This window comes from Orbicella franksi, chromosome 4 (genome assembly GCF_964199315.1).
Source record: "Orbicella franksi chromosome 4, jaOrbFran1.1, whole genome shotgun sequence".
Lineage (NCBI taxonomy): Eukaryota > Metazoa > Cnidaria > Anthozoa > Scleractinia > Merulinidae > Orbicella > Orbicella franksi.
Genome location: NC_138148.1, coordinates 16,771,865 through 16,799,803, shown reverse-complemented (window position 1 = coordinate 16,799,803; position 27,939 = coordinate 16,771,865). Strand labels below are relative to the sequence as shown.

At 39.0% G+C, this 27,939-nt stretch overlaps 1 protein-coding gene across 2 annotated transcripts; it reads right to left on the bottom strand.

The window, feature by feature from the left end:
* Positions 1 to 922: 922 nt before the first annotated feature.
* Positions 923 to 27,939, bottom strand: LOC145484706 (peroxisomal ATPase PEX6-like). 2 transcript variants are annotated; one of them, XM_081463321.1, is made up of 11 exons: positions 26,348 to 27,939; positions 25,449 to 25,597; positions 22,790 to 22,974; positions 21,549 to 22,238; positions 21,215 to 21,299; positions 20,503 to 20,673; positions 20,044 to 20,238; positions 19,137 to 19,276; positions 18,375 to 18,538; positions 9,126 to 9,159; positions 923 to 997 (listed from the first exon to the last, which is right to left on the bottom strand). In XM_081463321.1, exons 1-9 carry the CDS (start codon positions 27,932 to 27,934, stop codon positions 18,381 to 18,383), a joined length of 3,360 nt encoding a protein of 1,119 aa, XP_081319447.1. In that variant the 5' UTR covers positions 27,935 to 27,939; the 3' UTR covers positions 923 to 997; positions 9,126 to 9,159; positions 18,375 to 18,380. The 2 variants fall into 2 exon arrangements, with proteins under 2 accessions (XP_081319447.1, XP_081319448.1); XM_081463322.1 differs by lacking the exons at positions 923 to 997; positions 9,126 to 9,159 and adding an exon at positions 17,173 to 17,619.

Genomic DNA, 27,939 nt, shown 5'->3' with positions numbered 1-27,939 from the left:
AACTAAAAGAAAGGTAAACCTTGTGTACTCAGGTAGGAAGAATCAAGGTATTGATAATCCAGACGCCTTTTTGGCTTGCTGTGTTTTTATCGCGAAGGGAAAAAAAAATAGCCAAGCGACTGTTATTTTTTTTATGAATGAAAACGATTTCACTGACAGCGAGATGAAAATGAACGTATTTGGAAAACAACTTGCAACCTAACATATCAAAATCTATACAAGTATTGCAGTACTCACACATTGCTTGAGATCAAAGTGAACGGCTAAGCCTCGACTAACGAAAATGTAAGAACAAAAATGAACGGGAAATATAAATGAACGTGGCCATCCCATACAAATAAGGCAGCACCTTACCCTCGCCTTAGCTTGCGTTCGGACGCATGTCTCAAAATTTTCAACTCTCCGAGTCATATGGGCAAAACATTCACCATAAACTGCGTCACTCTATATCACAACTTTATCTTTATCAGTTGTCGTTTTGACCATATTACTCATGTTCCTTACCGCGCCTTCAGCGCGATTCATCCCTAAATTATCATTCGCATAAACAAGTTCTTGAGCCCTCGGACTACCCAATTCAACTGTCAGTGTCATTTTAGTCTCATCAAAATACGCAGTACTAGTATTTCTCCTTTTGCAAGATGAGGATTTCTCTTTGACTCCTTCAACGATATACTGTCCATCTAGAGCGTTATACCTTGCTGTAATTCGCTTAGGGTTCACCCCCTGGGGTATGGGGATAGCTCTTGAAAACTTCGCACCCTCCACTCCCATGTTGATTCTCTGGGTCCGCTTTCCTTGCAGTAACACGTGGTCACCTTCAACTCGCAGTGTCATGTCTTCCGGGCGATAATTTCCGATGTCAAGGCATGCAATACGGACAGTATCTCCGGCCTTTTCAGTGCTTAACTTGTCTTCATCCAGCGAAAAGAAGTCAGAGGAAAACCCAGGTGAATTGAGTAGATCGGTTAATATTCTTTCGCTGTCACCAGAAAGACTGCAACAAAAGAGAAAGAGAAATCTGTAACAAGGATTGACAAATCTTCATGGCAGTCTCTCATAAGTCCCCCCGTGTAAAACAAAAGGAAATGTGGAATTATAGATAACAGCTATATCCACGAATGAAAAACCGGAGAACATTCACAAGGATCGTAGGAACTGCGTAATCACCGGTGTCCACAAACTTACACTGAAAAATTCACACGACTAATTTTCGCAAGTGTTACGCAGTTTTAGGATCATTGTCGGGCACTTTCGGAGTCATCCGCGCAATCAACTTTCATTGAACTTTGAAGTAACATAACTTGGGACATTTTAAAGATGCACTCTGTGGAAGACAAGGAAATAAAGGAGACGTTTCGGTCGTAATGCACCTATTTCGTGCAGCACCGCATACTTCCACGAAAGACACATGTCGTTTGCTTTTGTTAATGACATGTTCTTGAGCACTCACACGGTTTACCAAAAAAATAAAAAAGCAGGTCCGCGAAGCGTGCTTGTAGAAAACGCTAGTATTGCACTGAGACGTTAAGGCAGTTTTCACTTTTGTTTGGAAAATTTCTTGACAAATGGCGCCAATTATTAACATCGTACCACGTCCGCGTATGAAGTGAGTAGCCATTCAGCACTTAAAGCAATTTAGCCAAATTGAGCCAGTTTCACTTTCTTTTACCAAAAGACGATCCTTGTCACTTGCTTTTACCTATTCCTTTCAAATTTATATATTTGCCTTGCCAAAAATACCGAACCTAGGGAGTTTATGTGAATAATTTTCCTCACCGGCCGGTATGTTGTTTACAGAATGCTACATCGACTGAAAGAACCTCTACAGAATCTGTGACTAAAAGGAAGCGATACAACTAAAATAACTGCTTTCCTTCAGCCGGTATAATGAGCAAGAATATTCGCAGCATTTTTTTAACTAAAGAAATTTCAAAATTTCATCTCGAATGAAGACGTGATCCAAATGGGTTATTTTGGGAAAATCGAAAGATCTAGAAGTTCTTGTTATTGTCGGAATACGTGGATTTGAATATCACTTTTTCATTACCATATAATTAATGACCTTTCATTTGGCCCTCAAATTGCTTCAAAAATCGACACCAAACACCGATCAATTCCTCCGTTCACCTTTTTACCTGTAGCACAACCTTTTTCGCTCACAGTAGCAGTTGTTTTACGAGAACCAGACTGCACTAGCAACAGCACTAAACATCGCTCATAACTAGCGATTAAAATTAAGTTTTAGGTGAAGTATGAAAGCGGAAAGAGACTAGAGGTCAGACACGACGCAAGCGCCCGGAGTCCTTCCGTTGGTGACTTCTGAGACAGTCTTAAGATATCCAAGTTGAGGTAGCTGGCTAATTTTAAAGCAGACTTGGTCTAAGCAATTAATAGCATAGTCAGGAATCTTATAAGCTCCTAAAATAGAAAGGCGTATTTTCAAACAAATCTACATATCACACTCAACCTCCCATGGATCGTTTCTACGCTACAAAACTGAAACCACAGAAACCATAGAGAGAAATGAGAGAGAGAAAAAAAAAAAAAAAAGGCAATTTAAACAGACACGCGTTTTGTTCTACTGCGTATCGCCCGTCGATTTATTATTTCGTAGCAGTAGTTATGAATGAGTAGTGGTAGTAGCAGCAGTAACGAAAGAAAACGACTTGAAGAATAAAAGCACAAAACACGTAGACTAAACAACACAACGAGCAGAGAGGTACATTGTATTGATCTGCGGATTGCAAGAAAAACAATGGGTGGGGTGGGAGAGTGCAAGCATCTTTTCTGCGCGTTATAATGATTTTCCAGTGCTAAACCAAATATAATCGAAAATTCAAGAAATGTGCTACAAAAAATACAGATAAGTTGTTCCAGATCATTGCGATAACGAGACAGAATTCAAAAACAGAACTCGCGAACTTGCATATTGTTTTGTTTTCCGCGCGCCCTCCGACCTTGCAGTCAAAGTAAATTTATAACATGATAACTGCGTTTGGTCATGAGAAAAAAAGAAGAAAGTTTCTCGATTCAGCTCCACGAGGCCTCTTATAAATCAGAAAACAGATGCAGTACACTGCAGATCTTGGGAAACTCTAAACGTTCAACGACTGTACCAAGTCAACGATACTAACAGTTGACAAAAGTACAGGTCATATCGCATTGAAGACAATGTACAACCCACAAAATCCCAGGTATCACATGTTCAAGTACATGTTCATTTCTTTCACCAAATGGCATAATTTAAAAAAAAAAAAAAGCATGTAGTTAAAATTTGGGTCAAGACCGCAGATCTCGACGCGTTGCTTTATTGTACAAATAAGCCGGCCGAGCACAGAACGACTCCGGTCGCTATCAATGATAGATCGATATATCACATAAACATCCCGCTTTGTTCGGCGGGTTTTGATCATTGACCAAGACACTTTCACAACACGTACTTTGTTTAGTTCAAATTGACCAAAGAGAAACATCAAAATGCTAAGCAAGCACTGAGAACTGAAGAATCGCTGCTAAGATAAATTCAAAGTCACAAAAGAGAATTAAAACTGAGTGTTACAATTTCCACAAAGACAATCAGTTCAGGGCTACAGCGAAAAATAAAGCTGAAAAATTAAAAATAAAACAAAATGGTTTCGGTTCCTTTTCGATCCTTCTCAAGGAGGCGTTTATTTACCTAAACCACGATTCTTTCCAAACGCAAATCTAAGCAAACCATTGTCAGCATTTTGGACAACGATAAAGAATTAAGGGGACCATTAATGAGTTCTTTAAGCGCAATTTGAAATGAAAATTGTCCACACCGAGCACGAACGATTCGAGAGTAAAGAAATGAAAGCAAACCTTTTCTTAAGTTCCTCAAAGTGATCCGGACTTTTGTCAGCCATGTTGGTGGAGTCCCCGGCGCCGACTATGCTTCCGTTCGGAAACGTGAAGCGTTACAGCTTCTTCCTTAATCACAATGGTAACACGAGTCGAGAGCTGCACAAGGACATCGGAACTGAGCAATTTACACTGCCACCGAAACTAACTTGTAGTTACTCGTAGATGCGTCCCGGTCATGCAGGAGATACGTCCTGAAAAGCTTTCTTGTACAGGTTACACGTTTTCTACACGTCTGCTAGCGATGTGCCTCGCCAATTTTTGGCACGGTTGAGTGCGACGAAATCACGTTTGGCTTCGATGACACGGCAATATACACTGTACCTGCAAATTGCTCGGGGTTATAATGCTTTACGTAACACTTGACGCGTCTCCAAATTATCACCAATTTCGCCGGTGAAATCTAAAAAAACTTTGAAGCGCAAATAAGAGGGCTCTTTTCCCTCAACGAAAATAATGCGGAGCAGTCAAAGCGAAGTGAAATCCATCTTGTTTACATGGTTTCATTTCGGCCGGTTAAGAACTTGTTCTAGAATGTTCCAAGCCAAAACATCAGCCCGCGAAATTAAGGTTGACTGAATATGTTATCTCTTATTCGACGTGTGTCTTCCAAGTTGTTTGCATAAGAAATCAAACAAGTCTTATGTTTCAGCAAACGTACCAAATGCAAAATCGAAGTTTCTAGAACGAATGGATAGGGAAGCAAATTCTTCAAACTGGCTTTTGGCTTCTAGGCAGCGAGTTGCTTAGAAGCTCACCAACGCCGAACGGCAAGCTTTTCCGACAAATTTTAAAGTCGAGTTTTTAACGGGAGTTTCAAGACTTTTTTATGCCGACGACCTCAACGAAAAATGCTGAACATACCATAAAGAAATCATGCTCTTAAAACTAATTCATGAATGGTCAACGGAGAATACTTAAAAATAATTCGGTCATTTTAGTAGGCTGAAATCTCTTGATTATAATATTTTCACATTAACCCGATTAGGCTCCAAAACTGGTTGTTTGCACAAATGAACAAAATTAGCCGGATCGGAGAGAAAATTACAATAACAATGAAATGCTCTCTTGGATGTTGTATTATTGTCATACGTATTTCTTTGAATTTGAAGGGTCGAAGCATTTGTCATTTAATGAAATAAAACAAGCTCTTCACACGTACACTTCATTTGTTTCCTAAAAAAAATAAAATTTGTACATAACTTCCTACGTCCAAAACAAATTTCTTTATTGATGCTTTTCATCCACGGAATAGAGCAATAGGTCGTCAAATGAAATAATCGGGTTCTGCAATTCTGGTTTCTAGGGTTTTGTTTAAAAGTCAAATACGATTTCACGTTGCTTTCCTCTCTTTTTCCCTTGAGGATAGAACCCTCAAAACTATCTGGATGAGCAAACGATAAAACAGTGAACTTTGTTGTCGAAGGTATTTTCGACTTAACATCATGCTTGGGTCACGTTATTGAAATGTTTTGAAATGATCGGACCAGCCATCGCGTGATCTACCGCTGATTTGAGTTTACGATCGTATTTCAAGGCAATTACAAAGATAAACAGTTCTGATATTCTTAGCTGTCGCCGGTGTAATTTTAAAACTTTAACCGCGGAATTGAACGCGCGCAAATTGTCCAAGGGAATTGCGGAGCAGAAGCTTCGTTTGCAGAAGACGTCGCTCTTTTAAACTGGAACTGCATACCTAATAAGAAAATCTCATAATGGCCTCAGCTCTTGCACATTAATTAGTGCCGTACAATTTGAATACAGATAACAACCTGGTGACACGCTGGGATATTACTGAACAACCTAAAACGCACGCCTGGGATTTATTTCCAAACAAACAACTTCTAGAAGATGCATGTCGGAAAGAAGTATCTTTGTATCTAATATTCTTGGTGTTTTGGCCTACGGGTCAATTAAGGATTGGAATTGTAAATTCATAAACAAAGATAAAATGAATAACAAACTTAACCTCCGTGACCCGACTAACTGAGCGACACGCTTCGCGACAGCCTAACCACGCCTCGTTTTCATGGGTTACTTCCGAACTACCGGTTGAACTAGACTGGCGACAGTAGATTCTAGATTACTGAACACAAAAAAAAATTCCAGCTTTTGAAAAACTCTGGCAAAGAAAAAGGCAATTTCTCCTGGCTAAAAGGGAAGCTTAACTGAAATTATACACACCCTTCAAATGCGCCTTGAGATGTTCATACAATTTGCGAAATTTGTCTAGACATATCTCACTTCTCACTCCTTAATGTACAGTAACTTTAAACTGCTCTGTATCAACAGGGTTGAAATCTCTCCTGAAGCGCAACCGTAAATCGTGTTATGAGGTTTTCAGAAATTTCGAGTCCAAGCCTCAAAGGCCAAAGGTTTCGATTCAATATCAGCTGAGTACTGAACAGTACTTTCACGAAGGGCTGTTGGTTTTGTAAGTTTTCTTGGCGAAATTTATCTCTTTATCTCTCTCATTTTAAGGTTTTGGTTCCTGAATCTCCCAAGGTAAATTCGTTTGAAATTTAGGAAACGATTTTCCAGCTAACAATGAGGTTTATGTCTTCAAGTCAAGTAGTAAATTGCAAAACTTAACACAGGCAAATTACAAGTAATGAGTGAACGTAAACCGCTACGTTAATCGGGGATTCGTTAACCGAATTCGTTGGTAATTTTTTTTGTGAGCTTTATTTAAAATGGATATCCACCTGGACCAAGTTTTCTTTTAATATGTAGCCCACCCGTTAAGTTCAGCTGGCTCAAAATTCTCACCAAAAACAACCACAGCGAAAAAAACAAAACAAAACAAAACAAAACAAAACAAAACAAAACAAAACAAAACAAAACAAAACAAAACAAAACAAAACAAAACAAAACAAAACAAAACATAAATAACAAAGGGATGCGAAACCGAAGAAAATACTCCGTTTTGTGTTAAATTTGTGCTTAAACAAACTAACAGTGCTAGAAAGTTCAGAATTAAATACATGCTTAGCTTCATGCACAAATTAAACAATGCGCATGCGTATTTTTCCTCGCACGTGTTCCGAGAACAAAGTGTTACCAAGTGTTAAGCGTGCGCTGCAGAGTGGCCACGTGCGCTTTGAATTGCGCGCATGTGTATTTTGCGTAGTCCCAAGAAGAACGTGTATCGCGGCTTGCTTCTTGAATTGAAGTCCGCCTGAAGGCATTGTGCCTGTTCTGCTCTCGAGGTGTTTCAGTTGGATGACACAGTGCTGAACAATAAATATCATCAAAATTAACGTACACTCGTGCATTCTCGGAATAACCACAAGACAGATTAGAACCACGGCAATAGACTGCTCGTTTGTCGAAGTTTAAATAACATATCTAGAAAAGCTGTTGCAAAGAAGTGAAACGTCTTTTCGAATTTTGTTCAGTGTTGAGCTGGACGTCCCAGGTTTACGCCAAAGTACTTCATGGCGAAAAGCCTATTCTGTCTTTAGGACGCGCAAGCCACGATCAAAGAGCTGGGTTTTATTCGCTTTCAAATTTATTCGTCTTATGGCTGCCTAAGTGCTTTGTTGGCGACCAACTGTCCGCAATCAAGCACTAATTGATAGCTCAGAGAAAGCAAGACAATAGCGCACACTTAGAGGTTTTGTGGTCTACCTGCGATGCTTATCGATAGATCTTTCTCGAACAACGTGAAATTACTTAGCAATGCAACAGAAAACTTATACACGAATCCTGACAATGATCAGCGAGATTTTTAGCAAGCTGCGTTCACAGCCTGTAATGATTCAGCTGTGATAACTCTCTTTTTTCCCCTTTGAAGTACATGGTATAATTATAAATTGGCTTGGCTGAATGAAGGCAGTAATTTTGGGAAAGTTTGAAAACCGCTGGGTCAGGGTTAAATGAGTCTTAAGTGTAAATTTCACCACAGGAATATTTCCTTTGTGAAAATAACTTATTGTCACCATCGGCCTTATCCCATTGGATCGCTGACAGATTTGAACCCCGTTAATTAAAATCTAAACTCCAGAAATTTCGAAGTGAAGATTTTTGCATAATTGCGGCCACCGACAACGATCAAAAGAGTGGTCTGAAAGAGGAAAAAATATTTTGTTTTGATAGACATTTGTTCAAACCGATAATCTCTAATCTTTCCAAACTGGCATTTTCCAATCTTGCAAAATTAAAGCAAGGTGTATGTTTCGAAGACCCTAACCTGAACTCAAGAAAATCAATTGAACTTCTTCTTGTCAGTTTTATTTGCTACAGGCTGGAAGCTCACTTTAAATGTTGTAATTTGAAAGAAAGGAAATTAAAAAGACCTCCAACACTTTAAATTGGCCATAAGGGAAAGGGTTTGGCCTTTTTTACCGCGTGGAAGAAATTGCTTAATACCACATGCTGGGAATCGATCACGATAGTTTTATAATGGACAGGTAGAAGTTTCCAGAAATTCTCACAAGACAAACCTCAACCCGCGATGAACTTCTCAAACGGTACCAAAGAAAAATCCGCCGTTTCCTCCGAAATTTAGATTTCGAGCTGTGCTTAAGAGCTAGGAGTCGTAAAAAGTTCAGAATTTCGATCGCACTGTTATAGTTTACCGATGGAAGCAAGCGATAATTTTCCAATGTGGTTATTACATGAGGTCAGTTTAAATAATCATAGGCCCACAGCGTTGTAATTACAATATGGATGTCTCAGCTGAAGGCGTGTTAGGCAGAACACCAATGAAAGTTGTAACAAACAGCCGTATTGTTTTTTTCAAACTGTAAGTTGTTCTCTGAATGTAAGACGACAAGAGATATCGACATCCCCGCTACTTTATCGACAGCTTGTTGAGCCGACAAGGTTACAAGATTAAGGCCAGAAAATCGCCAAGAACATGAAGTCATCACGTATCATAAACTAGAATTTCTAAAAAGGAAATGCAGTCATATGGCAATGGGTGAAAAGTACCCACAGTTTTGCCAGTTTCGTGCGAGTAAAACAATTGATACTTTGTAAGTCCATGAAAGGCTACGAACTTTCTATGGGTCGATGGTTTTTGAAGAGGTTACCGACGGCAAAGTAATTTCCGCTTTTTACAGAACACCACTGATAAATTATCGTTGAATCATATAACTGGTGAAATATAATCTATAGTTTCGCACAGCAAAGAAAATAAAAAGGACTTATTACTATTGAAATGAGTCAATGTAATCAATTTTTTCACTACAGCCGGAAAACGTCGAAATATTGATTGAATATATAAAATGACTCACCTTCCAGCTGACTTAAAGCGTCCCATCACGGTATCTGAAATAAACAGGAGAAATAAGAAGCTAATAGGAACTGCGTTGCATTTTGTCACACAATTTTCACCCTAGGGTAAAAAGTTCTAACTTTAACCATTCGTTATTGGTGTCCCGATCAAAAAATAAAATAAAATTCAAGTCGCGCGTGAAAGCTATCGTGCAATTTGAGAAAATCCCTTCGTATATTTAATATATAGAAAATAAATTATTCTAAATAACACGATCTGAATTCTAACAACATGAATTGACCTTTATTCGGTTTCTTCGACAGCGAATAATTTACTTAAAAAACACGGTTAAGTCACGGGGTTTATTCAATATGATTTTTATCAAACGTGCGACGTCTAGATTTAAACGCACCAGGCTCTATGATCGAGAAAACATTTCCACCCTGTGCCATCTATTCCATGTCAAATACTCATCAATCCAAGCACAAAAATAAAATACAGGCAAGATTTTTTTTAAAAGAGAGGTATGTTTATGAAAGCCGCATGTTATTCCTACACAAATGATCTGGTATACAGAGCTGTACACTTAGGCGCGTGGGCGTCACAAAACGACTTTTAAAATTATTTTCTTGATACTTTGTTACGGTATAAAGAACTCGGAATATGACAAACATTCAGCCCTAAGTGTGCATTGAACAAAAATGTCATTTCTCTGGTAAAGACAAAAAGAGACCTCATAAACTTTTATACGCAAGCAAACCAAGTTCAGATAACTCAGTCGCTTTAAAACGACGCACTACTGTAGTGATAAAAACAAAAACTCGAGAAACAAACTGAAATCTCCCGATTGTTCATCTTCAAACTGAACATAAAAAAAAAAAAAAAGGAAAAGAATAGGAAAGACAATGAAGAACATATTAAGCGCAAACCTGCGAGACTTTGCGACATTTCAGACAGATGACTCCCACGCCGACCTGTAGCCATATCAGAGAAAAGAACGGATCGTTTGAGACTGCAGAGTGTTCAACAGAACTGAATCTTGATCATACGTGCTCGAGCAACAGATACCAGCGCGAAAAGAGCAGAAGTGACCACAACACGATCCGAGGTGAATCTATCGATGCATAAATCAACAGGAACAATATACCACAACAAGGACCGAGAGAAAGTTCTCGAAAGACATCTGTGTCTTTTTCCATAAATTTAATTGGCATCGAGAGCACATTTTGTGTGGCTTAATATTATTGAAAGCGAATTTGAACGATCGAATTACGCAGCGAGGAAAACCTTATATTGCAGGAACTAAATGACTGAGAACGGGACAGCTGACTTATTATCCAAATGCTCTTACTATTCGACAGTTCAAGATAATTGACCGTTTACATTTTCAAGATCTTGTCTCGTGTTCAATGTTTTGGTGCATACCCACGTGGAAAGCCAACAAATTTCTTTAGACAGCTGCCTGTCACTCAAAATTGCTGCCACAGGCCTGCAGAAGGAAGTTACTGGAAGCACAACCTTATGCAAAAAGAGAAGCGGGATAATTTTCTATCTTCTTCACGGCGCCTATTTGGAAATTGAAGCGCGCAATCGTTTGATTTATACGGCCATTTTTTTTTTTTTTTCAGAGCAACCACGCATCGTCTACGATCTAAATTATCCAACTATTCTTCATTCGTAATCCGCCATGCTCTTCCGCATGCTTGTTCCATATTTGATTTATTGTCAATTCTTCTGCGTTTTTCGACCTTAGGAAACTAACATCGTGAGGCTCACTTCGATTTGAACCGGCAAAATATTGAACATCACAAACTCCGCTCTATATATTGATTACCGATTCTTTCGGCCGGGCCAATACTAAATTGCTCTGTTCAACGACAACACCCAAAATCCTCAACCGAGTACTATTGTCTTGATATACCACAAAATTCTCCGAACTGACACAAAGAGAAATTTATGGCAGTTCTTAGGGAGAATTCACATTTCAATCTGGCATTGACTTGGGGTTTTTATGTTATGCCCGTTCGTAGGTGGTCGCAACAAATTCTCTGAACTAGTACTGAGAAAAATCTATGACAATCCTTAACGAGAATTCATATTTCGATCTGGATCGAAAGCAGGGTTATTTTTGTTGGCAACCATTCCTGAGATATTCAAATGACAGAGACCTTGGCGGCCATGTGGGAACAATAAAGCTAATTAGGATTCTTTTGTTCATGACGGTCCAACATGGCGGCGATGAAGTCAGTCGCAAACGATCTATTAGGCGTACGTTGAACAAATTTAATAAATCAATAGGATTTATGCGAAAAATTTAACCCTGAGGAAAACCAGTATTAAGTTGAGTCTGACCACTGTAGCCACAACAGCTTTTTCTAGACGATTTTCCGATATAAACACAACTCTTCTCGATAAAACTTCGACGATTCCCTACGTCTACAATGAAAACAGCAGTCCGGATATTGCGTCTATCACTAGTGAACATGGCATGTAAAACGATTTGAAATGAGTTCATATTTTCGCAGACAACACCGAATGCGACTGGATTTAGACAATCTCGCATTATATTCGTCTAAATTAAATTCCTCTAGCCTAAAGCAAACCGGATAAAATGACTTTGTCTGAAATTTTTTTGGGTTTAATACCAAAACAGCGAGTGCCATGATTTGTCCACAGGACAACCCCTGTTGTTTATTACCCTCGGTGTATACGTAAATCAGACTGATTTTTAAATGTTATCGTAATAAGTGAACAGAGAGAAAGAGAAAATAAAAAATATATATATATCTATATCTATATATCATTATTTAAAGCTGTATTTAGGTTATTTCAGTTTTGATCATGTGTTCTTTCCTATGATCTCCGATTGTAAGAAATCCCTTTCAAAGTTGTCAATTTTTCACCGCACGTGATTCCAATGGAACTCAACGGGCTTCCTCATTTTGCGGCGTCATTCGATTCATCTAGAATACAAACTATGAACTTGGCCCAACATCACCCTAACGTTCTAATCACCGCAAAAAGATTAAAACATGTACGATCAAACGAATTTCTCCAAAGCATCTTTCAAACGCAGAGAGCTACTGGCTACATGTGAAACGAGCCTTCAAGGTCATTTATCTTTACCATCGACAAATTGATAAATAGCGAAGTGTCTCACTTGTCAACCGGCGCAGTACAACAGCTTCTTCGGAAAGTGATGACTAGAACGAAATCGACTCCAAAAATAACTATTTGTTTTCGGATCATCGAGCCAGGCAAAAAAAAAAAAAATGCTCAATACTTCTATACGTCTTTCTCGACATCCGCTTTACAGCTGCACCACCCGCTCTGTATATATATATAAATAAACCTCAGCTTATTTGATCTGAGCCAATATTGCTTTCACGCCGTTTAATTGAAGGGAGAGGTAGTTCGGGAAGTTCTGACAACAATTGTAGGCATAAAATGTAAACCGTGAGGTTGAGTTGAAAATTAACACACAGAAATGAAGACTGCGGCTTCACTTCTAACCAAGACCTAACTGTTGTCCTCCAACTAAGAGCGACTACGGTCAAACACTAATTTCTCCTCAGAAGATCACGAAATTGCCAGGCACATAGGCGATAGAAAATCATCAGCTATATAAAAAAAAATGTTTCGCTCACGATTTCTTTACTTTCTCAGGAATGTTTCGGTATTAAAATCTTATTAGACATTTTGGTGCGCAGCATCGCTGAACTTAGTCTTACCGTAATATGGCGAGTCCGCAGGGCGAGGAATAAAATGCAAATACTGAGCAGCGATAATACGCGTTAAAAAAACAATGTCTTACAACATATTTATTGTCATCTAAGGCTTTTTTTTTTCTCAAAAACATAACTTTAAATCGTGTTTGTCGCTCTTGCACAATCACAATGTCGATACTGAGATCCTGTTAAATCGGAGACCTAGAGAAGAAATGGCACGGAGATATTTGTACTCGTTTCGTGCATAGTCTATTGAAGGTAGTGAAGTTATAGGAAACGTAAAAGGTAGGTAAAGTCTGTATACGAGCCAAGTGGCCCACTGATCAGGCCGGGCCTTATCCCGGTTAAAGTAGCATGAAGCGACTAGGAGTATTTCTTCTATCCACTGGATGGGATGCTAGTCCATCTCAGGGTTATCCGCAGTATTAAGTTCGCCGGTACCCATTCATACACTTAGCACAGAGAGGCACTGTGAGAGTTAAGTGTCCTGCCGAAGAACCGGACCGCTCGATCCGGAGTCGAGCACACTAACCATGAGGCCACCGCGCCACGTAGAAACAGTTCATTAATTGTCAGGTTTTAACGGCAAAACAACTAATTTTTTTTTTTTCATGTATGAATCCGAGTTTAAGACATCTCTCTTCCTAACACTGAGAAAAATCTCAAATTGCATTATCAAGACCCCCCCCCCCCCCCTGCCCGAAATTGAATAAGACAAAATCGTGGCTGTACGATCACAAAAAAGGACATGAAATTTTACCTTCAGCGAGGGACATCGTCATAAAAAGTTTCTCGGAGCCAAACTTCAAAAAAACTGCCGAACGACGAGTTATGCTAGAAAATGGTATCGCACACTAAACTATGCACGTTTATATGCAAGGTTCGAGACAATTTTTTACAGCTGCCTTTATCTAAAGAACGCTATTTTCAGATGAATTTCTGGAAAAAAAGCCACTCGGGCCGGGAGCGAAGAAGGACGGCTGTTTTCGCAGGCTATGGAAACAGCCTTCACGCCGGAACAAGTGCTGTGTTTTTAAATAACCTCGCGCAGGCGAATAAAGCATGGTGTATTGATCGGTAAACACAGCGAATATTCCGGAGAATGAATTGTCCATTCCCGGTAGAAAATCTTTTTTAAAGATTCACACGAAGTTCTGTCAGTTTTCTTTTTTTCTTTTTTCTTTTTTTCTTTTTTCGTTTTCACAATACAGTATTTTGAAGTCGCACATGGTGAATCATAAATCGGTCTGTGGTAGGAGAATATTGAGACCTTTTCGGTGGTCAGGTCAGCAAACTCAAATAAAAAAATGGCTCATGAGGTCTTGAGCTGAGAAACAAATGGCTGATATCGTCAAACTGGCAATGAAATCTGAGCGCTATTGACCAAAACAGAAACCGCCGTCACTTTCATTGTTCCGCGCTGACATGACTTTTTTCCCACGCTAGTCACTTGCGTTAGATCGCGTGTTACAATCTATTTTCAACATTGTCAGCTTATGAGAGCAAAAAAACAATTTAGAAATTATAAAATCAACAGACCAAATTAGAAAATCTCATACCCGGAATTTTCTCGAAAACTACTTCATTAAGAAAGTTACGGAGACAATTATTAAACTTCTTTACAAACACGAAAAATAAACATGGCAATCTTCTACAGTAATCACGTCATACTGAAAGCACAGCTTTGTGGCTAGGCAATTTTAAGGCGTCCTTGTGATCCAGTTTTTTTTTTTCGAAACCTTCCACTATGATGGCCATTTCCTGCTCAATCTCGTATTGAAAAACAAATCTAATTACAGATAAATCTACTTAGAGTACTGACTAAAAGATATGGAAGGAACAGTCACAATTAATCAATCCCTTTCAGGATTTATTCTTTTAATGAGCTTTCAATTTCGTCAAGAAGAAACTAGAATTTTATCAGATTGGAAACTAAAGAATAAGGACAAATTTAGTCACCGGATATTCACCAAATAAACATACCGCAAACACTCAAAGTTGGGTACTAATAAAAGCTATTTCAAAATCTCGCCATCAAATATATAAACGAGTATACATGAAGTCTCATGCTTTGGTGTTAAAGGGAAACTGTTCACTTAGTTGTGTAGTCCCAGAGTACATTCATTCAAGAGTAAATCTAAAAATTCCTTCACTTCACTTCCGTGACTGCACTTGCAAGATAAATATCCAGTAAGGTTTACGAAAAAAGATCCAGCAATTTCGCCGACATTGCGACAACTATTTATTGAACAGGACAGACTTCGTCCAATTTCCAAGAAGACGAAAAATTTAAATAAATGCTCACTGACGCATCACAGACGACTGTTCTTTAAAAATACTCACGCGTTCGCCTTGTCAATTTATAGCTTAAATAAGTGTATACACCCACACAGCCGGTATGAAAAGCAGATATCTCCATCAATATCATTTGTTTTTCCTTTACAGCGCTAAAGATAGATCACGCTAATATTTTTATCGTAAGGTAAAATGAAATTTGAAACATCCACGAAATTGCCGGCCCCGCTGAAAAATTATGCTGAACCAAGTAAATATAAAAGTTACTTTATTTCTTAGAGTGGTGTCATTTTCTAAATAACTTTTCCTGTTTTCTAATGGAATAACTGTCTAATGAAAAACACTCCATAGCTAATACTGAGTCAAAGTAATTTCTTTCCACTTACTTAAGTGTTGTGTGTGCGTGTGTCCTTTTTTTAATTTTTGTTTTTGTTTTTTTCACGTTTGTGTAAGAAAAAATATTCTGCAGTAAGAGATATAAATTACCACATGTAGATCGCTAGACAAACACATCCCTTTAACAAATGTTTCTGGTAAGTAAGTGTCTCCACAAAACCCGAAATACACTGTAGCATATTTCAGAGACCTCCCTCTACCAGCGCCTCGACTTGTATTACCCTCGACCAGCTATTAAGAGACCTGGGAACAAAACTTCGTATATTTTCGGAAAGGTTTCGTAACCACTCCGAGAAGTCACGAACGTGATATCATTGGAGCATTTTTCGACAAACATTTTCCGAAAAACGTCAACGTATACCTATCTACGGGACCTTAGGATTTTTTTTCTTCTTTTTTTTTTTTCTGCATATCGACCTCAAACTGTAGTAATCATGTCATACTGAAAGCACAGCTTTGTGACTAAGCAATTTTATGTCGTCCTTGTAATCCAGTTTTTTCTCGAAATCTTCCACCATGATGGGCCATTTCCTGCTCAATCTCGTTTTGGAAAACAAACCTAATTACAAAAAAATCTACTTACAGAGTACTGGCTAACAGATATGAAAGAAACAGTCACCATTACTTAATTCCTTTCAGGATTTATTCTTTTAATGAGCTTTCATCTAGTCAAGAAGAAACTAGAATTTTATCAGATTGGAAACTAAAGGATAAGGACAAATTTAGTCACCGGATATTCCCCAAAGAAACATACCGCAAACACTCAAAGTTGCATAATAAAAGCTATTTCAAAATTTCCCCATCAAATATATAAACGAATATACATGAAGTCTCATGCTTTGGTGTTAAAGGAAAACTGTTCCCTTAGTAATGTAGTCCCCGAGAACATTCATTCGAGAGTAAATCCAAAAAATTCCCTCACTTCTCTTCCGTGACTGCACTTGCAAGATGAATATCCAGTAAGGTTTACGAAAAAAGATCCAGCAATTTCGGCAACATTGCGACAACTATTTATAGAACAGGACAGACTTCGTCCAATTCCCAAGATGAAAAATTTAAATGCTAAATGACGCATTACAGACGACTGTTCTTTAAAAATGCTCACGCTTTCGTCTTGTCAATTTACAGCTCAAATAAGTGCATACACCCACACAGCCGGTATGAAAAGCAGATTTCTCTATAAGGTCCTCTCAATATCATTTGTTTTTGCTTTACAGCGCTAAAGATAGATCACGTTGATATTTTTATTGTAAGGTAAAATGAAATCTGAAACATGCACGAAATTGTCGTCCTCGCTGAAAAATTGCGCTGAACGAAGTAAGTATAAAATGTTACTCTACTTCTCGGAGTGGTGTCATTTTCTAAATAACTTTTCCTGTTTTCCAATAACTGTCTGATGAAAAACACTTCCAAGCTAATATTGAGTCAAAGTACTTTCTTTCCACTTAGTTAAGTGTTGTGCGTGTGTCCTTTTCTTATTTCGTTATTTTTTTTTTTTTTTCATGTTTGTGTAAGTAAAAATATTTTGCCGCAAAAAGATATCGATTACCACATGTAGATCGCTAGACAAAAAATCCCTTTAACAAGTGTTTCTGGTAAGTAAGTATCTCCACAAAACCCAAAATAGCATATTTCAGAGACCTGCCTCCTATGGAGTTCCATCCCCGCCAAAAATCAAAGTTGATCACAACATTCAACTTGACAGTCTAACAATTAACTTGGCAAACATCAACATCATATTTCACTCTTCGACTTTGTACTTCGTATCACAATCATTGAAACTTTAAACATCAACTTTCAAAGTGACAGTTCAACGTTCAACTTTATCCATCAACATTCATGTTAACATGTCAACAATGATCTTGACACATGGGCTGTCAGCGAAAGATGAAGTTTGAATCTCCAAGTCGAATGTTGAGTCACCAAGGGCGCACCAATCCCGCCAAAATTCAACTTGAGAATTCGACTTTCAAGTTGATAATTCAACATGAAATGTTACGTGTCAATATCCGTGTGTAGCTATGAACATTCCTATTGCTGATGACGTAAATATGTTCACCATGACGTAACGTTCAATTTCTCAAAGTCTGGAATCTGCAAAAAAAAAAAAAAAAAAATCTAGCAGACATGTGACCAGCCGCAACCAGGGTACTTTCTCGAGGGAGGAAAAGAGAGGACCCTGGGAACGAGGTTGAAACCAACTTTGAGAAATTGAACATTGTGATACAAAGTACAAAGTTGAAGAGTGAAATATGATGTTGATGTTTGCCAAGTTAATTGTTAGACTGTCAAGTTGAATGTTGTGATCAACTTTGATTTTTGGCGGGGATGGAACTCCATAGCCTCCACCAGCGACTCGACTTGTCTTACACGCGGCCAGCTTTGAGAGAACTGGGAACAAAACTTCGTGTATTTTCGGAAAGGTTTCGTAACCACTCCGAGAAGTCGCGAACGTAACATCATTGGAGCATTAAAGCAAGTGTTTACCTTTGAACGGGACCTTAGGATTCTTTTCCATATCTGACCTCAAATACACATAAATTTCTCATTAAGATTAATAATTAATCAAGTTAAAATCATAGCCATGACGATGTTTGGAAATGCCCTCAACTACCATAGCTCTATAGAAATTCTATACCATTTCCTTCGTTTGCATGGAGTTCCGATAGGGAAGATATACCATAGACGAGAGACAGTGTTTCATCCCATATCCAAACACCTCGAAGTTCGCCGTACAAAAACACTCCATTGCGCTTCGTCTTTTCAACTCTCCTCTACGTCTTTGGAACTGAAATGTGACGAGACATTCTCTCTTGGTTTATATCTTATGCGTAGCTGAACAAACTCACCTTCGATCATTTCTTGGTAATAGCCAGTGTAAACTGTTTCTGGATGTCTTTGTATCTTTTCAGTTCCTGTAAGGAAACTGACGGTACGAGATTGCTCAACGCCTTCTGAAAATCTGTCTCTGTGACTTGAATGTCTCCATCTTCCTCAACAGAGTCAGCTCGGCCTAAGAAGAAAAAGCACCATTTACGTCAAAACGGGTTCCTGAAAAATTAATTATCTCTTACAAGGAGGGGGTTTCTTGTTTTGTTCTATTTAGATCTAACCTTTTAAACGCTAGAAAAGTCTGTCTGAAACAAACACATTAACCACAGTAAGCCATACCTTCGTAAACTCAATGGTTCACGAAATTTAAGAAACCTCTCGAAACCTATTGAAACTTATGTCAAAAATATTTTGTTCATTTATATCAATGTTAGCAATTCCGCAGCAAATTGTTTAGTCCACAGTAGATGTGAGTTTCCGTCTGTGCTATTCGAAGTAAACGAAAAGATACAGCTAGTTTATGTCGAAGAACATGATAGAAAATCCCAACTGGTGAGAGGCAAACCAGTTGGCTATTTACAAACATGACCAAGGAGTTGACCTAGGGTTTACCGGGAAACAACTCCAGCTTAGTGGTAAGAGCGGAACTTGACCCAGCGACCTCCAGATTTCAAGTCCGGCGCCCTAACCACTCGGCTACGCTACCTCCTCTAATAAAGCTACGCTCTATTTCTAGCCATTTTATGAGTCCAGGACAGATGCAGCGCCTATTCAATCACCTTGCTCGAGTAGCTCAATCTTCCGCTTAACAGACTGTAACATGGCATCCGAACACAGCGCGTAGAAATCAGCTCCTGTTAAGTTAGCAGGGCAAAGGGCTGCGACCTCCTCCAACCGCAAATCAGGATGTAAACAGAACCTGCAGGAAAGGGAGACAGGATTACGCTGTTATTTCTCATTATAACATCGAGACATTTTCAAGCAGATACGAGAAAAAGGAAATACTGCAGTAACAATCTCTGAGGTGATATCTTGATGTACAACCGCATTCTCATAACTAATTTCCAAGGGATAAGTGGAAATTAGTATAAGGAGAAACAATCATCTGATCTTGGTGTCCTATAAAAAGGATTGTGGCCATAATTTTATAAATCACGTATGTGAACACGTAACTTGCGACAAAGAGAAGTTGTTTAACAAAACTCCACAATGGTGCAAAAAAAAAAAATAAATAATGCTTAACGTTATGGGCAGAAAGAAGTCTTACTAATAGGACTCATAAAACAAACCCCAGGTGTCATTTTTATCAAGTCAAACGTTATTTTCCATACGCAAATTGCAGCTCTTGTCACATTAATTCCTTTTACAGATTGGTAACACTATCGAGGGTCACAGAAATAGTAATTCCTGTCACTAAGAGTCTACAAATCAAGTATTCTCACTTTCTCTCTCGGCTTGGATTTTCGAACGAAGATTTAGGCAAGGAAGAGGTTGGTACACGACCGAGGACCTCGCTGTCGCCGTCCGAGCGTGCTACGACTTCAAGTACTCTACACATTATAATAATAATAATAATAATAATAATAATAATAATAATAATAATAATAATAATAATAATAATAGTAATAGTAATAGTAATAGTAATAATAATAATAATAATAATAATAATAATAATAATGTACTTACTTTCTAGTTAGAGCTCTAAGTATGTTGAGCTGTGATTCTTTGTCCTCACTCACGCCAAGGTAAAGAAGCTTATCAAATCGACCTGGTCTCAAAAGCGCAGGGTCCAGGAGGTCGGGTCGGTTTGTGGCCCCGATGACGAACACGTCGCAAGCTTTGTGAAGCCCATCCAGCTCAGCTAACAACTGGGACACAACTCTGCGGAGCATCAAGGGACATTGTCACGTAACAGCAGCCTTTCAACTTTTACGTCCTCAAGAACTCGTAGATTATAACTAAAAACCAATCTGAAATTTTTGTTGGAAAAACGTTTGATTCTTCACTTGAAAGAGTTACTTTTGGGGAGAAGCTGCCGCGTGACACGCAAAATAATGAAAGCAAAGAAGGGTTTGTCCAGAAACAAAACCTGATGAAAAACTGTGATTTTTGCCCAAATAAGGTATTCCTCAATTCGTGACTTACCGATCCATGACGCCACCGGAGTCCCCACTCCTCCCCCTGTTGGGTGCTAGTGAGTCCAGCTCATCAAAGAAGATCACACAAGGCCGCGCACTCTGAGCTCGAGTGAACACTTCACGAACATTCTGTTCACTTTGACCCACGTACATGTTGATCAGCTCTGGTCCTTTCACACTGACAACAAAAGTAATATATATGACATTCAAACTTCGTATTTCACGTCATAACATGTGTTCCTATTACACAAAAAAGTGAAAGGATATCAATGTACCTCGCATAATTTTTAAGGAAGTGTTCTGACGATTCAGGAGCCAAGACTGTCAGGACTTTTTTTCTTAGTGACAGATCATAAAATAAGAAGCAAAAGAGAGGAATGGACAGGAAGATGTTTTCACAAGTGTGTAAGGTGCAATATTATTTCCTCATCAATTGTTTTGTTTTTTGGTCTCTCACTTAATGAATCCATGAGTTAGAAGGTAAGCAGTCTTGCATTCCTACAGTGTGTCTAAAAACAGACCACCGCAAGCAGTGGGTAGACTGTACTAGCCTCCTCCACTGACTCTCTTTGGGCTCATCATTCTACTTTTCCTCAAAATGTACGGGTGTGCATCTATATGATATGGTATTTTTTCTGATTATTCTCATGTAGTAATCTATAGTGATGGTACATTGCCATGGAAATGTATGTCAGGACTGCTCATGAATGCTGCGTTACCTGAGGAAGTTTAGAGAACATTCTGTTGCCACTGCCTTGGCTAGTAACGTTTTGCCAGTTCCAGGAGGGCCATATAACAACACTCCTGTGAGAACATAGCCAGAAATTGAATATTATTGATAGTACCAATTAGCTAGCTTAGCTGCTGAAATTTTGCATGCAACTGCATGTCCTTATTTCAGTAGAGTACATGTACAAGGACAGTATCTAACACATACGACAAAGCCGTGAGGGAAGTGGGAGGTACACTGTAGTTATTACATGTAGCTCCTAGCATTACATGTACTTATAACAACAAAGCAGATAATAGGACAGATAATTTACAGCGCAGTACCTGATCTCCGTAATCCTGCTGCAAACAGCTCAGGATGTTGAAGAGGCAGTTGAACTGTGTCCAAGATCTCTGCCTTGACATCTGCCAGACCTCCCACGTCTTCCCACTTAACACTTGGAATCTTAGGAGCTCCAATTGCATCTGACAATGATAACTGAAGAATTTCCAGTGAGCTCTCAAAATCTTGATTGCTGAGTTTGACACCCATTGAACTAAGCTGTTGCTCCAGTTTCCATGGAAACCAAGTTGGGGTAGTGTCTGTGATGAACCTTAATTTCTCAGGGCTGTCATCTAATAAACCTTTTGCAGCAGCATTTGAAGCATGAGTGAATAGCACAACCAAATCTGCCAGCACCAACCCAGCTGTTCTTTTGGCAAGCTGTTGAAATGACACATCATTTCCAACAGAAGCCATCTTAGCCAAGGCACAAAGCATGTCACATCTTTCACTCTCAGTAGGTGCTTCTAGGGTCAGCTCATGAAGGAAGCAGGAAAACATGTCAGAGGTGATGTCATCTGGAGAGGAGGAAGTTGCTATGACTACCACTGGCCAATCAGAGTCTTCCTGAAGGCTGTAGATACAGTCAAGCATTGTGCCTGCTATCCGTGGTTCATCGTCGTTTCCCTCTTTGTCTTTGCCCAGGGCATGAATGTTTTGCAGTAACAGAATGCAAGGTGAGCAGAAAATGGCTGAAAATGACACAGATTTAGGTCATACTTCAAATCATAATTGCTTGATTTAAACTTTATCTTAAGTTGCACATTCCAAAATAGGTACATTGTACATGTAGGTTCACCTTTTCAGTCTCAGTTAAGAAGTTGTGAGAAGATCAAATACCATGGATAAGGGAAAGAAGGCCACTTGAGGCTAGTGAATACATGTAGTTCTGACACTGGACTAGTTGGCTGACTGGCTGACAGACAGACAGACAGACAGACAGGCTGACTGACTGACTGACTGACTGACTGTCTGACTGTCTGACTGAATAACTGAATGACTGAATGACTGACTGACTGAGTACTGACTGATCAACTGACTGACCAACAGACCCAACCGACTGGCTGACTGATGGGGTGATAGACTGACTGACTAACAAAAAATTGATTGACTGAGTGATTGATTGATTGATTAATAGATCAATTGACTGATTGACTGACTGACTTACCCAGTGTCCAACACACCAACCAGTAGAGTTAAAACACTGATTACTGACTAATTGTGCTGCATAACGTTAACAGACCTCTCTGGAATGTATTCTTCAGTCTTGCTTCTGTTGCTGCCACTGACTCCCCAATCAGATCATAGCAACTGACTTCAAAAATGTGCATGTGCAATCTTTTGCTTGTTGCTGTAGCAACTGTCCTCTTCCCAGCTCCAGGAGGTCCAGTTAAAAGAATCCCACATGGAGGAAGAGAATGACCATCCCTTAAAAGAATTGACAATATTTTACATTAATTTACCTTCAAATGTTCTTGAAAATTGTTAAAGTGCACCTAACCCCCCAATTTTTTTTTTTTTTTTTTCGCTAAAACGAATCTAGACTTTATTCGAAGCATTTGGGCGAAGAAACTTTTGAATTTGGTTGAATCCTCGATTTTCTATGCCCTTTCAAAGTCGCGCTTGAAGGTTTCACGACCGCGTTTTAGGGAGTCTGGAGCGGCGGTACCTGATGACGTCTACCCAGGAACCAAACACAATGGCGCCTCTGTCAACTCTCTGTATTTGCTCGAGAAAATGGAACACAAAACTAATCGTTCCGATGTATTTTGGGACTAAAACGTCCAAGTTTTGTCTCAGAATCATTTCTTTTTCGTCACTGGAGTCAGAGTTAAGTTTCGATTCGGAAGACTCCGAAATAAACTTCGATCGAGCACGTTCGACAACTGTGAACTCACTGCTTAGAGCTTTGAGAGCAATTTACAATATTTCAAGCGACGAAGGGGAAGACTTCTTTGCAGACGAGTTGCTTGTATATTAGGAATGGAAAGCTAGATACGAAGTGGAGGAGCAGGCAAACGAAAAGCAGGAAAGAAAACTCAAGGACTGCTTTGGATGGTAATTTCGTCAACTGAACATAAGATTCCCACGCGTGTTTATAGCCCGTTTACATTTGTCCTTAGCGAGAATGTATTTTATCAAGGTGTGATTGTTCTGTTAAATCCAGCTTCTGTTTTACTTTCAGTTGAATGCTTCATGTTTATAAGAGCGACGTACGTGTCGCAGTTTTCGAGACTTGATGACCTCCAAAACATTGGCTTCGATCGATTGAAAATCGTATTGTTTGGACCTGTATTTTTGAAGCTGCGGGAAGCAAGGCGGAAGGAAACATTTCATACAATTACTGATTTCACATTGTCACACGTTTTAAGTCGTAACTCCAAATAACCAATGTAAATTGTTCTCAAAGTTTGCAGCGAAATTCGTCGGATAAGCGAAAAGGATGTGTTCCCTAAGCGGTCCGCACATGTTACGCGGTCATATTTTCGACGCTATATCACAGAATCTTTGTCGTACTGCTGATTTCCAAACCTTCGAAAAACTCTGTGAGTCTAACAATTTTGTTATCATGTAATTCTAAAGGATTAATCTTCGACTTTCATCTAAATCGAAAGAGAATTAAGTGTTGGTTAGCGGCGTACAGTTGCGATCTATTTACATATCAGTATAACGCTTCTTGATCATGATCGGATCACACAACTTTGTATGTTATAAATACTGCGGGATTGGAAGATATAGGTTGTAGGTAGTATTTCTACAAATTGCTGGTTAGCTTTAAGCAGAAAATTTATGAAAATAGCGTTCGAAAGTCTGCGGAACAAATTCCAGTGAGAGTTCTTCAATGGTTCTCACAGATTCAGTTCGCTTGTTTCGGTTCGACAAAATCAACCATCGTTTACGTCTTTGTTGCACCATTAGCCGATCATCGTCAGTTAATTGTACAGTATATCTTTCTTTAAATCTGGAATATTGCTGCAACAGCCGATAGCACCTCTGGAAGGCGTTTCTGCGCACTTTTCGAATGTGTATTGCACCATCCTGAAGGAAATGAGAGGACGTGAGATATCCAACCTTCCTGGGTAGACGTCACAAGAGCCGCTAGACCCATTCTCCTCAAACTCGGTCGTGAAACAAAATGGCGGTGTTTTGGAGCTATTTTCGAGATTTCGTCGGGGCACAGAAAATCGAGGATTTAACGGAATCCAAAAATTTTTTCGCAGAACTATTTCAAATAACAAGGAGATTCGTTTTAGCGAAAAAAAATTTTTGGGGTTAGGTGCACTTTAACAGAAATACATGTAGAGGATGAGGCCATTTTCCAAGCATCTTAGTTTTTATTAATCAATTTAGAACCTAATGACAGAAAATTAAAATTACACAGGTTAGGGAACACGATGGCCATATAAAATTTGTTGATCAAGTTTTTCCTTGGTGCATCATTCCTCTTTTTTGCCACTCTGATACAGAGCCCTGTAAACTCTACAGTCACGTAAAACACTATTTTCAGGTTTGCATTATCTACATGTACATGTACAAGGCTGGTGCAAAAAGAAAAGGGACTTAGAAGATCAAGTTTACTGAAAGGAACCAAAGAGAGAGTTTCAGGCATGAATCCTTCAAGTGTTATTTTTTGGCACTGCCTCAGATTGCAAGGCAATTAATTTAAAACTGGTTGCGATTTAAGTTTCTAAGCTGTAGATGAATGATGAATCTTTGAATATTTTGCATGCAAATTACTGGTTGTCATTTTTCTTGCTGTTCTTTGACACTAACTGTACAAGGTCTAGACAGATGGGGATTGGGAGTCGCTTGGGAATGGAATCTGTAGCCTGGCCAACTTTCAACATTTTAGGATGAAAAATCATTTAATAACACAATTTAATTCATCAGAGTCTGCTAACCTGGTGTTCAAATAGGGTTTCACGACATTCTCCAGAGCCTCAGTACAAGTATTTAATCCTGCAGGACTTGTCTGCTCCCAGTAACTTGGTCTTGATCCACATAACTGTGTATGGTGGACAGCTGGCACATAACTGTGTACTGAACCTCTCTGTTAAAAATTGTTTCATAAAATTAAAAAAAAAATGCACAACATAGAAAATCACCAGCATTACTTGCCATCATGTCAAGTTTCTCAAAAAAGCTAAAAAGCTGTCCCACCTAATTACATGTAAGCCTGTGATAAATACACATGTTCAGTGAGTGTTTGCTTTTCCAACTAAAGATAATAACATCCTCCAATTAGTGAGAACTACAAAAATTAATAATTAAACTTTACAATTCCTTTCTACCCTAAGCAGGAGGCAAAACCTGGAGAAAAAGCTACATTGTGTACAATGTAGCAAGCAAGATAAACAAGAATAACAAACTACAATGTAGGTTTCTTGCTTTAAACGTAACTCTACAGCTTGTTCAGTCTATGTTAATACAGACATTGAGACTACATGTGATCATTATTAATGAGGGTTTGTTTAAAATATTTTGGCACAGATTCTTAAATTAGTATATATGTAACAGATGTTTTGTAAATGGTTGAATGAAAGAAAAATAAAATCTGTAATCCCAGTACTCAATCTGCCATGGTAAAATATCTAGTCTACTTAACATGTACCTGGGTAGGCTTGACCACCAGCCACTGTTTGGGAAAGGAGCCCGCACATCTCTCCTGACCTTTCAGGGAGGATGCTCAAGGACCAGACCTGAGAAAATGGCTTGAGTAGAGCCTAACACCAGGGTATCTACATAATTATGTACTTTGCACCTGCAAGTAAGTACTGTACATTGATAACTGTGTACTTACTTGATATAAGGAAGAATGCTCCATGTCAACAAGGCAGGACGTCACTTCATCAGTCTCACAAACAAGCCGTGTCACTTGAAAGTAAACTGAAAGATTTCTCTTGCCTTGGTCATCAGTTGAACTGGGCCATTTCCTAGCATCACCATTTTCTTGCCAGTTGTGAGATACATAAAATATATCCCCAACTGTTAGCACTCTTGGTACTTTGAAATGTGTCTCCAGTGCGTGATCAAAAGAATCTCCAGCTTTACAATGTGGTGAATGAACCAGGGAAATGTGAGCTTCTGTTGCAAATGGTGGCTTGCCACTTTTGCTTGCAGTGCTTGCATCTGCTTCAATCTGCCCTTTGTCAGAAATTGCGTGAATATAGATACTAGGACTTGTAGCATCATACGAGGTGCTCTGGTGAAATAAATTGAAGTGAAGCACAGATGTGATATATCCAACTCCATGTTGAATTTCACTGCAGTTTATAAATGGAATGAAACTGTCCCTGATAGGACTGTTCATGTAAGCCTCAGGTTCAGTCTTAGAAGTAGCTGCTACAACTTGAACAATATGACATTTGCTTATGTCACAAGGGTCTTGATTGAGTGCTTCATGTACATCTGGACAGTGTACCTCCCGTTTGTTAACACCAACTGCATCTGCATGATCTGTGCATATTTTGACCCAACTTCCATTAAACAAGCACAAATCAATCAAGGTTGCCAGTGATACATAAAGCCTACTATTTGCATCACAAGTCGAATCTGCATCATTTTTTATATCCCAGTCAAAAACTTGAACTTTTAACTGGTGACTTCTTCTAACCGAGCCACCTTCAGACAAGTCATGTGATCTTTCTTGTGAAAGACTCCAAGGAAGATTGCGAGCAAAATCAGAGACCAGAAACATGTCAGAGGAATCAGACCGATTTATTCCTGCCTTTGTACCACTGCTTTCAGAGCCCGAAGAAATAGCGAATTCATCTAACTTAGAGACTACTAAAGATGTTTCTGAGGTGATAGAGCCTCGCAACACTGGCTCACACTGCAACACAGAGAACTGAAACCATTGTTTTCCCTTGCTGTCGGTTGAAATTTCATTCTGGTCTTTAGGAAGGTAGAAAACATCATTTTCACGTAGTATTACAGGTCCTGCCGAGATACTATCACGAAGACACGGTGCTAAGAATTTCTTTGCCCACAAAAATCTATCTTCTAGCGAAGTTCCAATCACAATTCTTTCAAGTGGAACAGGATTCGCCTTTTTGACCCAGACAGTTTCACCAACGTGAATTTCGTGATTGTTAAGGACGTTTTCTAAAATAAAAACCTTTAAATTGTCATTGGGCGATCGAATGTTTAAGTCTGTTTCTTTGCAAGCACTTACGTTTAAAATCAAGTCTTTCTTTGGAGTCAAATATTGGAGGTCAGTTCTGAGCGCTAAGGCAAACCTTTTTCCTGTTTCTTGCACAAACATTGAATCATCATAACTTAAAGAAATAACTCCTTCCAGGAAAGGAAGATCAGAGCCGCAAAACGAGATAAAATCCTCCTTGGAAATCGAGCAAATAACACCTCTTTGGTATTCGCCGTTCGCCATATTTT

Coding starts and splice junctions, on each gene's coding strand:
- LOC145484706 (XM_081463321.1), bottom strand. CDS start 27,934: ATGGCGAACGGCGAATACCAAAGAGGTGTTATTTGCTCGATTTCCAAG. Junction 22,239..22,789: donor GAAGAATACATTCCAGAGAG/GTCTGTTAACGT, acceptor TGTCATTTTCAG/CCATTTTCTGCTCACCTTGC. Junction 20,674..21,214: donor TGTTCTCTAAACTTCCTCAG/GTAACGCAGCAT, acceptor TTTTGTTGTCAG/TGTGAAAGGACCAGAGCTGA.